The 11,612-nt window shown below is 34.1% G+C and overlaps 1 protein-coding gene across 1 annotated transcript; it reads left to right on the plus strand.

The window, feature by feature from the left end:
- The first annotated feature begins 8,478 nt into the window (after positions 1 to 8,478).
- On the plus strand, positions 8,479 to 11,334 carry LOC21406146. The gene is made up of 2 exons (XM_010112245.2): positions 8,479 to 8,829; positions 8,960 to 11,334. Exon 2 carries the CDS (start codon positions 9,139 to 9,141, stop codon positions 11,014 to 11,016), a length of 1,878 nt encoding a protein of 625 aa, XP_010110547.1. The 5' UTR covers positions 8,479 to 8,829; positions 8,960 to 9,138; the 3' UTR covers positions 11,017 to 11,334.
- Positions 11,335 to 11,612: the final 278 nt, after the last annotated feature.

The following is an 11,612-nucleotide window of genomic DNA, read 5'->3' on the forward strand; positions in this document are numbered from 1 at the left end:
TACCGTCAACAATATACATTGACATATATCCACTTTCATAAGCAAGTGCATTACATATATATATATATATATATATATATTGGGTGAAATAGTCATTCATTTAACAAAAGGCCTCAAAACGGAGGCGACCACTCGCAAACATCAGAGAGTACATAGATGGGATAGCATTAATGTCCATATCCCTAAATGCATTACACTTAATTGGCACCAAGTAGGCACCAATTAGCTAAGTTATGGGTCATAAAATTAACTGTCCTCAGAATTTTACATCTAGTTGTGATAACTCTATTAAAAAAAATTTATTATTTTTGTGCATTTAAAGTGATTAGTTTTTGAGATTTTTAACTTATTTTAACTTATTTTACTTTATTTTGAATTTTAATGGATACCTTTCATTTTAGATTTATTTTATTTTATTTTAGTCTATTTAGTTTAGTTTAGTAATTTTTATTTTAATTTCCCTTCTAAAATAATTAGTTTCCTGATTTATGTAATGAATTTGGTGAGAGGTGAGCTAAATTGAAATGTTAAAGTTGAAATGGGGTCAAAATATAAAGGTCTTGTTCATTCCATCGATTTGAGTTATCAGGTCTAGATTTTTATAGTTAAAAGCTCTAAAAAAAATGTCACATCTCACATCGAATTGAGAACTCGAATCTTCAAAGCAAATGATGCAAAAAAAAAAGCCTAAAAATTCAAATTAGAATTCAGCCCCTAACAAAGCCATATTTCAAGAGTGAAAAAAAAAAAAAAAAAAAAACGAGTTAAACTCACGCTAGAAGCCGTCAGATTCTAACCTTCAACGGCCAAGATCTTAAGGCATTACACTTAAGGCACCAATTAGCTAAGTTATGAGTCATAAAATGAACTTTCCTAAGAATCTTACATCCGCTTGTGATAACTTTATTTAAAAAATATAATTATTTCACTATTTTTGTGCATTTAAAGTGTTTAATTTTTAAGATTTTTAACTTATTTTATATTATTTTTCTTTATTTTGAATTTTAATGGATACCTTTCATTTTAGATTTATTTTATTTTATTTTAGTCTATTTAGTTTACTTTAGTCATTTTTATTTTAATTTCCCTTCCAAAATAATTTATTTCCTCATTTATGTAAAGAATTTGGTGACCGGTGGGCTAAATTGAAATGTTAAAGCTAAAATGGGGTCAAAATATAAAGGTTTTGTTCATTCCACCAATTCAAGTTTTCAGTTCTAGATTTATACATTTAAAAGCTTTAAGAAATGTTACGTCTCAGTTCGAATTAAAAACTCGAATCTGCGAAACGAACAAAAAAAAAAATTGAAATTTCAAAATGAAATTCAGCCCCTAACAAAGCCAGAAAAGAGTTAAACTCACATTGGAAGCTGTCAGATTCTAGCCTTCGATGGCCAAGATCTTAAGGCATTACACTTAAGGCACTAATTAGCTAAGTTATGGGTCATAAAATGAACTTTCCTAGAAATCTTACATCCGCTTGTTATAACTCTATTAAAAAATAGAGAAATTTTATTATTTTTGTGCATTTAAAGTGTTTAGTTTTTTGAGATTTTTAATTTATTTTATATTATTTTACTTTATTTATAATTTTAATGGATACCTTTCATTTTAAATTTATTTTATTTTAGTCTATTTAGTTTAGTTTAATAATTTTTATTTTAATTTCCCTTCTAAAATAATTTGTTTCCTCATATATATTCTTGTGCTTGTGTGGGTGTGTGCTGAGAAGTGAAAGGGGGCAGAGAAGGAGAGATTGGGAGGAGCTCAATAGCTCCTCTTGCCAACTTCTTCTTTTTGCAAGTTCTCCATAGACTCCGGTCAGCCATAGACGGATTCCAGTGATTTTCGATGGGCTTCCACGAGGTAACCACTTGCACATGCTTCAATTCTCAATTGGTTCATTGTTTTAGTTCCAACAATTTGTATCAGAGCCTCCAATTTGAGTTTTGAGGCTGTGCATTTTTGGATCTTTTCTATTTTCGGTGGAACAAAACTCAAAATTTTGAATCCATGTTTTAGCTCAGAGAAATAATTCTTTGAGGTTACCCACTTTGAATATGATTTATGGGTGATAATTTTTCTAAGTTTCGTGAGGCGATTTGGCCAATTTTTCGTGTTTGAAGCTTGAAAAATGGCCGGAATGGGTTTTCATTTTCGTTTGAAATTTTGAGTGTTTTGGGTCATTTAGATTTATGGATCAAAAGAGGATGAAATTTAAAAAAAAAAAAAAAAAAAAAAAAAACCCCATTTTGAATTGTCAAAAATGAAGTTCAGGAGGCCAAGATATTGCCGGGTCGGGTCACGGGTCTGTTCGGGTCGTTATTGACCCGGCTTGAGGTTAGGGACGATAAAAACGACACTGTGTTTTAATTTTAGGTTAAAAACGACATGTTGTTTGATAATTTTAGTTTTGTGTCGTTTTGATAAAAATGACGTCATTTTTCTATATCAGCAAAACGACATGTCATTTCTAGGGACAAAAAAATTAGTTTTGACCAAACTTTGACCAGTCCGTACGAACACATCTGAAGTCCATTTTGACCGCCGCTTTCACCGTTGTGCTCCATTTTTCATTTCCTACCCAATCAAAGATTTATTTTGGGTTTGGGCCACCATAAAATTATATTTTTAATATTTTTATATTATTGATTGTATATTTTTATGGGTGGCTAATTCTCACAATTTTCAAACAAATTTTTCTTGAGCATTTTGCATATAATTTGTTTGATGATTAAATACCATAAAGTTTTAATTGTATTGTTTGATTTTGTATGGCATAGTAAATTTTAATTGTGAGAATTCGACAATAGTGAATGTTTATGTACTCGTCTGTCGTGAGTCTAAACATGTCAAATTGTCTGCGTATGTGACAGAGCTCTTCCACAAAATTTAGCATTTTCTTTTAAAAAAAGGCATTGGGATACACACACTCCTTACATGGATGCACATGAGCTACTAAAAAATATTTTTATTTAAATATTTGTTTATTGTAATGATTTTCATATATTTTTTGGCTAGTTTTAATTCTCACTATTTTGAGACCTAAAATTTTGAGGCATGTTTGTTACTCCATATTATATGGTCATATTTTATTTTTTCTCCCACATAGTTTGATATTTTGGTAAATAAAATTTAGACATATAATATGGATGTTTGTTCAAATTTTAAAATGCCCATTTTGCATTCAATGTTTTAATGCCTAAGTATTTGTATAGGCACACATGGTCTCTTTTGTGTTAAAGTGAGATTAAAAATTTTAATTAGAAGCTCATGTGCTATTATAAAGCTTAAGCTACAAGTTTATCCATAATTTATTTATTATTGCTATCATTATTATTTGATATCTTGTTTTATGTAAGTATCATGTGTTTTGATTATGCTATCCAAATGGGAAAAATTAGAAACATTCTTTTGTGGATTAGCATAATCACTCACTCACATATTATTATCAAATAATAAATTGTGGGATTAGATGGATAAACTTAATTTGTTGATTATGTTCCGAAAGTCCATACAGGTAATGGAATTATCCTATCGATAGTTTTATTGCTTGGTAGGACACTTGAGTCTTGTTGGAGCTTAAGCTTGTTGTCTTTATCCATGTTTTTGGTTACATATTTTATTTAACATTTTGTATTATATGAGTACCATATTTTTTATTATGCAGTTCAAGTGGGAGAATATTGTGAATGATTATGAGTGGACTTGCATAATCACTAAACTCATATTATGGTCAAATAATATATTAGAGTGTTAAGGATAAAGATATGCATTTACCATATTGTTAAGATCCATACGGGCAATTAAATTATCCTATCGATAATTAATTGTTTGGTAGGATGCTTAGAGCGGTGAAGGAAGTTTGTTGGATGTCATGAACCGCATAATCTTTACTACCCTATCGGTGGTGGATTGATGCATTTGGTTGTGATGTTTGATGAATTGTCCTTACCTGCGAAAGAGTTTTATTCTTGCTCAATGGACTCTAGCACACAATGATCATATTGGCTTGGATCATTGGGAAGGCTAAGTAAAGGGAAAATTGCATAATCTTGTTTTACATGCCTATTGTTGGTTGCCCATGTTATTTTCTTTAGCCTTTAGCAATCCTTACATCTCCGAGTCTTGACGTTAAATGGGACAAGCCATTATATATGGTATGAATCTCTTTATGAATCTGTTAATGATGAAATGGACATAGCCTTGAGAATGGATGCATTTCTTAACTCCACTAATGTGTTGAGAAACTCTATGATGAGTGGGAGTATATGGATAACACCGAGGCAATAATGTCTCAATTTTAGAATGAGGCAGTCACTAAAATTAACTTTATGGAGAACGTTGTTGATAAATGCATATGTGTAAGGTCAGTAAGAGGAGTTGCATGTTTATGTTTTTATATCGCTGACAACTTGCTCACGCCTAATGATTATGACCTATTGGTTGAGACGTATAGCATGTCGCCTAGTCACTTTGGTTTGAGAATCTTGAAAAAGCCTCTTATATTCTAGGCATGTAGATTCTCCGTGACAAGGATAAGTGCATTTTTTAATCATCTCAGAGAACCTATATTGTTCTTGTTTCGAACAGGTTCAATATGCATTCTTGTTCTCCTAGTAAGCATTGTAGTTAAAGTGACAAACTCTCAAAGGTGTAATGTCCTTACGGTGAAGTAAGAGAGATCAGATAAAATTTTTCCTTATGCTTACGTATTTAACAGCCTGATGTATGCTCAAGTATGCACGTGTCTTATTATTGTGTTTGTTGTTGACGTGCAGATTCAGTACTTGAGTGATTGCTGTTATTATTACTGAATTAACTGAGAATGAAGTACCAAATAGTTGTGTATCGGCGAATCAACAATTTTGTTGTAGTTAGATCTCGTGATGCTGATTATGTAGGCTGCATAAATGATAAAAGGATGAACTACTTTGTTGAAAAGTGTCAAATAGACACTTGTAGTGTCATTGACTGTGATGCGGAGTATGTGGCGTATCGTAAGGCTATTTGTATGATGTGATTGTGCCTTGTTTTAGCACTAGGAGTAGTTCACTCCATTTCCGGACCAACTGAAGCTGTGTTGTGAAAGTTTCATAATAACATATTTCTCTTAGAACACCAGGAGCATTATCCGCTCAAGCATAATGATATTGTGTTCTATTTTGTAAAGAGAAATTGTGAAAAGCCTCATTGTTATTAAAAACACGCATATAAACAACATGTTGGCAGTTCCACTAATAGCTTACCTATAAGGTGTTTTAAGAACACACATCCCACTCGGGACTGTAAGAAACCTGTAGTTGTATTGAGTTAATGGGAGTTTACTGTCATTTGTGTGTGACATGTTGTTATTGATAAGGATTTCTTATGCCTCAAATAATACATGCGTATTTATGGATCTTGTAACTTTATGTGTGATATTGTGTTGACACACTTTTTGGTTGATAAGTGATAGGAAAAAATGAGACATTCGGTAGTTCTTGATCCATATATTAAAGTTGTCGTCATGCTTTGATGAATCTCTAGCCCCTAATTATGTATAATGATTGTATCATGTCGATACGTTATTATGCATAATTGTTTTGGGCTTGTATTTATTATGTGAGATTCTTAGTTGATACTTATGATGTGATGAGTGAATGTCTGTTGTATGATTATGTCATCCAAGTGGGAGACTGTTGGAATATTTTTATGTGGACTTCCATAATCATAATAATTAACTCTGTAATTAATTAAAGAATCTTATGGACAACTATGTTAATGTGAATTAACACATGCATGTATGTTAAATATCGGTCTATAATGGGATGAACACTTGTTCTATTAACTCGCTTGAGGCATATAAACTCCCTCTATCTCATAATATTTGGCCAGCCCATTAGACTAGATATCATTTCCAATGAATATTGGTTAAAAGCCCTTAGTGCCCAATTGATTTGGTTTAAGAGAGGCAGCACCCCTTCTTTAGTTATGTATGTTTGTGCTTGTGTGGGTGTGTGTTGAGACGTGAAAGGGGGCAGAGAGGGAGAGATAGGGAGGAACTCAATAGCTCCTCTTGCCAACTTCTTCTTCCTTTTGCAGGTTCTCTAGACTCCGATTGGCCATAGACGGATTCCGGTGATTACCGATGGGTTTCCACGAAGTAACCACTTGCATATGCTTCAATTCTCAATTGGTTCATTGTTTTAGTTCCAACATGTTTTAGATTTTCCACAATATTTAGGGGTGTTGAATAAAAATGAAATGGAGGACTCGCGTGATGAGGGGTATTCTCTTTAGAGATAGATATATATACACATACATATATGGCAGGCTGGCTGTAAATGATCCTCTTTATTTAATTTTGGCTTCTCTTGGTGTCATTCATAAGGGATAGTGAGTAGTGACCGGCCTTGTACTCCTACAGCTAGTCTTATCCTGAGTTCTATTTAGTTTAGGGAGCAAGATGTAAATAGCAATTTACGGTAAATAATTGAAGTAAACTGTGAGTCTTAAAAATAGTTTAAATAAATATAACAGTAAAGAGTAAATTTATTAGATAAATTATGTAGTTATTAAACTTCAAATATTTTAAAATCTTGCTATTTATTTCAATTATTTTAAAATCTTCAGAGTTATCTACATATATAACGATTCTAACTAACAAAAAACATATTGTTATAGTTTCTTCCACAAGGCGCAAAAAGGAATTACATAACGTGTTTGGTGGTTTGTATATTCTTCCCATTTTTTTCTTCTTTAGCATCGCTAAAAACTTATATATTAGCGATGGCCGATGTCTAAGAATTTTATGAAGCAGTGTAGCAGATAAATAAACAACTGCACTTATAATGAAAATATCATAACGATATAGTTTAAATGGAAAAATTATACTCGCGATTGATAAAGGTAAAAAATAGATTTAGCATATAAAATAACATTTATGCATTGGAAAATAAATAAAAATAATATTTGATCACACTTTTTACTATTAAATATACATGTTGATATTAGTATTTATATTGGAGATGTGTCTTTTTCCATTTAACATGTTTGAAAGATGCCTAAGTATTCTAACCGCTAGAACAATTTGTGGCACTGGGGCGATGCCCTCCTTTTTCGTTAGAGCCTTCAGTGAAAATCCTAACGTAAAAAAAAAAAGCAAAGAAAAAGAAAAAACACGACGACAACGCACACTTACATCCCGCTATTTGGTAAATGCTCCCTTTTTTATTTTTTATTTTTGTTAAAGGAAGTTGCTGAGCGCTGACAAATATTGACCAAGAAACTAAGAGCATGTTTGGTAGAGAGATTCGTTCCCTGATTCAAATCATGATTCATGGTTCGTTACAGTATTTTCTCTCACAAAAAATTCACGTAATTCGAAAATGGTTCAAATCACATGGTTTGAATCCTCCAACCAAACGTAATAAGATAATCTGCTAATAAAGATCCAATTTCTCCAAGACCTAGTATACAAAAAAAGAAAATGTTAGAGGGGGTTGCTGAGCGATGACAAAACGTTGACCACTAAAATAAATAACACCATCTAAGATATTCGACTTCTAATTAAACAAAATCATAATAATTAAAGCAAAAAATCATCTGAAAAAACGTTCTGGTGCATAACAGTCCAGAATATTAATGTAGAGTAGGGTGTTAAGTAACTAATAAGCTCCTGAAATGGTTAATGTATGCTCGGTCAGACTTCTCGTACTCAAGTCTTAATTAAGTAAATAAATAAGGATATTATTACAAAAATTAAAAGGATATTATAGAGTATAAAAAAATAGAGGTTGTTCTCACCATTTTTTTCTTATAATAGACGTTGTTTTCATCTCTTTTTTTTTTTATTTAACTGAAAGAAAGGAGAATTTTATAGACAAAAATAAAAAACAATCAAAATTTCCAACATGCTAATTAGAACGGCATATTTTATTTCACAGGTGAGACACAAATTCCACGTGAAATTTCGTGGAACCATAATTCAGAATTAGTTTTTATTTATGTGTATTTTTTATAAAAAAAAATACTGTAACGAACCACGAATTATAATTCAAATCATGATATGAATCTTCGTATCAAACACTCTAATGCCTCGTTCACTTTGCAGATTTGAATTTTTAATTCGAATTGAGATGTGTCATTTTTTAAAATTTTTTAGTAGAAAAAATTAGATATGTTATTTTTTAAGAGTATTTTACTGTAGAAACTTAAAACTGAAAAGTTAAATCGGTGAAATCAATGAGTAATAAAAAATTCGGCTACAGTAACCTCTGCCGGAGTGGGCCACACTCCACTGCGCGCTGCTTCACGTACGCAGTCAAGTCCAGGCTGGGCAGTTGGTAATAAACAAGGGCAAGCATGGGCATTTTCGTCCAATGAGTTTTCATCGCACGTGCCACACAACAAGTGCAAGATATTAATGAAACCGCCAAAAAAAAAAAAAAAACAAAAAACAACAGCACAACAGATAATTCTTCGGAGAGAAAAAGTAACAGCAAAACGCGGCCAAGTACCAAAACCTTTACTTTCCTTTTTTTTTTTTTTAATTTGGAATTTGGAATTTTTCTCTCCATCTCAACATCCCGAGATTTCTGTTTTGGGTTCCATTATCCTGGGAAAATTTTGTGTGCCCTAAAGTTACTATTGCAATTCTAGATACAAATTCAGGTATTTCATTATGATCTCCTTTTGTATTTGGATACGCCACTGATTGTATTGGGGTTTTAGGGTTTAAGGCGGGTTTTTGCTTCGTTTTGCGTTTTGTTAATTGGAAAAGAAGAAAGGATCAGATTGCCAGATCGAATGCGGAATTGGGGAATTCGTGTAGTCCTGTTCATCTGGGTAAGCAATAAATTACTTTTTGGTTTCGATTCTGCCTTACAATATATTAATTTTGAATTGATTTAGATAAAGGGTGGAACTTTAGGGTCTGAATTGGGTTTTTTCCTTGTTTTCTTGTTTGGTTGTTCAGAAATGAAGAAAGAAGGTGGATAGGACTGTGAAATCTTGAAGTTTTCTTTTATCTCGTTCATCTAGAAAGTTCTTTTCGTGTTTAATTTTCACAATAGAAAACCATTTCGCGTAATTGGTTGTACTTTCATTGTGGTTTTCTTTGTGACCAAACAAGCTATTTGATCTTGGGGTGATGTGATGGCACTTGGATTTGTCTGGAACCTGCAAAATGTTTGGCCCTTTTCGGCGCTTAAATTCGATGACCTAAGAGCGTCCCGTGAATTAGTTCGAAAACTTCCGATACCTGATTGCACGAAACAGTTTGTTTATGCCGTTAAGGATCAAGAAACTCAATCTGTGATATACATCCTCTCTGCTCAGAGTTTATCTGAGCGGTCAACTTCAGATGTCGTGTGTTTGATTAGGGAGATTAGGCCTGAAGCCGTGGTTGCCCAGGTGCTTTCTCACGGGACCGAAATACTCACCGAAGAGGGTGAATTAGCTGATGGTGTTGAGAATCCCCTTCCCACTTCGTCGTTTGAAGTTCTGAGAAGATGTTTTTTGGATAAGGTTAACAAGGAGAAGTATGAGGATGTAGCTGGCAATTTGGTTTTGCGAGAGATTTTTGGCATTAGTTTCCATGGACATCTTTTGGCAGCCAAGAAGGCGGCTCAAGAGGTTGGTTCGTCATTCTTGGTGATTGAATCATCATGTTTGAAAGGTTTTGGGGGAGATGATGATACATCCGGTGAAAGTGATGTGGTGAACAAGTTCCAAGGGTTGGTTAGTAGTTTGGTTCCACAGAAAGTTTTTGGTTCAGCTGTTACGTTGAGTTCAAGGAGGCTTTTCTTGACTAATGATATTCAGTCACAAATGGTGAAGCTGTTATCACCGCACTTGGAGATGTCAATATCAAGATTAAGTCCATCAAGGTCAATTACTGAAAAGGAAATTCAGCCGCAAGACAATTACGAGGCTCCACCATTTGCTCAGTCCGTTTATCCATTGCTTGTTGATCTACACAATATATTTGTGGATCTCCCATCAATTGGAAGGGCTCTAGCTCGTGCTCAGAAGATGCTATATGATGTAAACAAGGGGGAAGCTGTGGATAACAAAATCATATCTGAGGTTTATACCTTCCGAATTGCAGTTGAGGGGCTGAGAATTGCTCTGAACAATGCTGGTAGACTGCCAATCAACAAAATAGGAAATCCCAACTTGGTTAAAACCGAGTTCTCTGACCTTTCAGTTGAGGAAAAATCACAGGTACTCTTTGCACAAGCGCTTCGTGCCCAGACTAAGAAGTTCAAGACCATAGTTGCAGTAGTGGACGCCAGTAGCTTAGCAGGTCTTAGGAAACACTGGAACCATCCAGTTCCTTTAAAAGTTAAGGATTTGATCGGACAGCTTTATGAGGGCGAGGATGGTGATGGAGAGGTGCCAAATCAAGCGGACCGAAAGCATTTGTTGACTGGTAAACCCGTGGTGGCAGTGGGAGCAGGGGCAACAGCAGTTTTGGGAGTTTCATCTCTCTCTAAAGTTGTCCCGGCATCAACTTTTATGAAGGCTGTAACCTTCAATGTCCCTGCTTCACTCAAAATCTTCCTAACCCAATCACAGAAAGCAATGGGATTGGCCCTTGGAAAAACTCTGGGTCCATCGAAACTTATTTCTGGAGTCAAAACATCATCAGCTTTGAAAGTAACTGCTTCTGCCGAGAAGATCCGTGCTGTTGCCCATGGTGTCATAGCCTCAGCTGAGAAAACCAGCCTCTCAGCCATGAGAACAGCATTCTATGAAATAATGAGAAAACGTCAGGTCCGGCCAATAGGTTTCCTACCATGGGCAACGTTCGGGTGTAGTGTCGCAACGTGCTCGGGGTTGCTTGTTTATGGAGATGGGATTGAGTGTGTAGCTGAATCTCTTCCTGCTGCTCCATCCATTGCCAATTTGGGTCGCGGGGTTGAGAGATTGCGAGAGGTGTCTCAGGAGGTCAAGCAGACAGACAGCAACAGAATACAAAAGTCTGTAGAATCTCTAGTGTCCAGATTGAAGAAAGTAAAGATTCAATAGAATAAAGAGCACGATTCTTCCCTTTCAGTGGCAGCTGTTCTCTTCAGAAAGTGAATCTTTTTGACCAAGTGATTTACTTCAAATTTTCTAACGTGTATATATATATATATATATATAGAGAGAGAGAGAGAGAGAGAGAGAGAGAGAGAGAGTCGAATTGAGTCTGCCACAGGTTTGGTTTGTATTTTTGGTAGGTGTTATTACTTATTATGTTTGCTGCAGCTTCTTTAAAGGATTTATAGAAATCTTTACTGAATCTTCTCGTCATTTGTATATATGAAGTGTCAATTTTGAAGGAGTTGATGTAGTGATCTTATATTGGAACTTGCTATATTCGTCTTACATTCTGTGAAGTATTCATCTTCCTAGAACTTTTACATGGTTGATATACCATTTTATGCTCTTTTCTAAAACTAGGGAAACTTACTTTTTATAATTAAGCAACCTAAGAGCATACTTTTATCTCGGAACCAAGGAACTAGGTATGGTGATTTTTCTCTTATTTATTTATTTATTATTGTTATTATTATTAACTTGAGGTGGGGAATTTGAACTCTACATCTCACCTCAAAGTAAGATGTGAATTTACCAATACA

The sequence above is a fragment of the Morus notabilis genome, unplaced genomic scaffold, assembly GCF_000414095.1.
Source record: "Morus notabilis unplaced genomic scaffold, ASM41409v2 Scaffold135, whole genome shotgun sequence".
In the NCBI taxonomy this organism is placed as follows: domain Eukaryota; kingdom Viridiplantae; phylum Streptophyta; class Magnoliopsida; order Rosales; family Moraceae; genus Morus; species Morus notabilis.

Bases quoted from the DNA above. Each gene is read 5' to 3' on its own strand.
- LOC21406146 (XM_010112245.2), top strand. From the start codon at position 9,139: ATGGCACTTGGATTTGTCTGGAACCTGCAAAATGTTTGGCCCTTTTCG.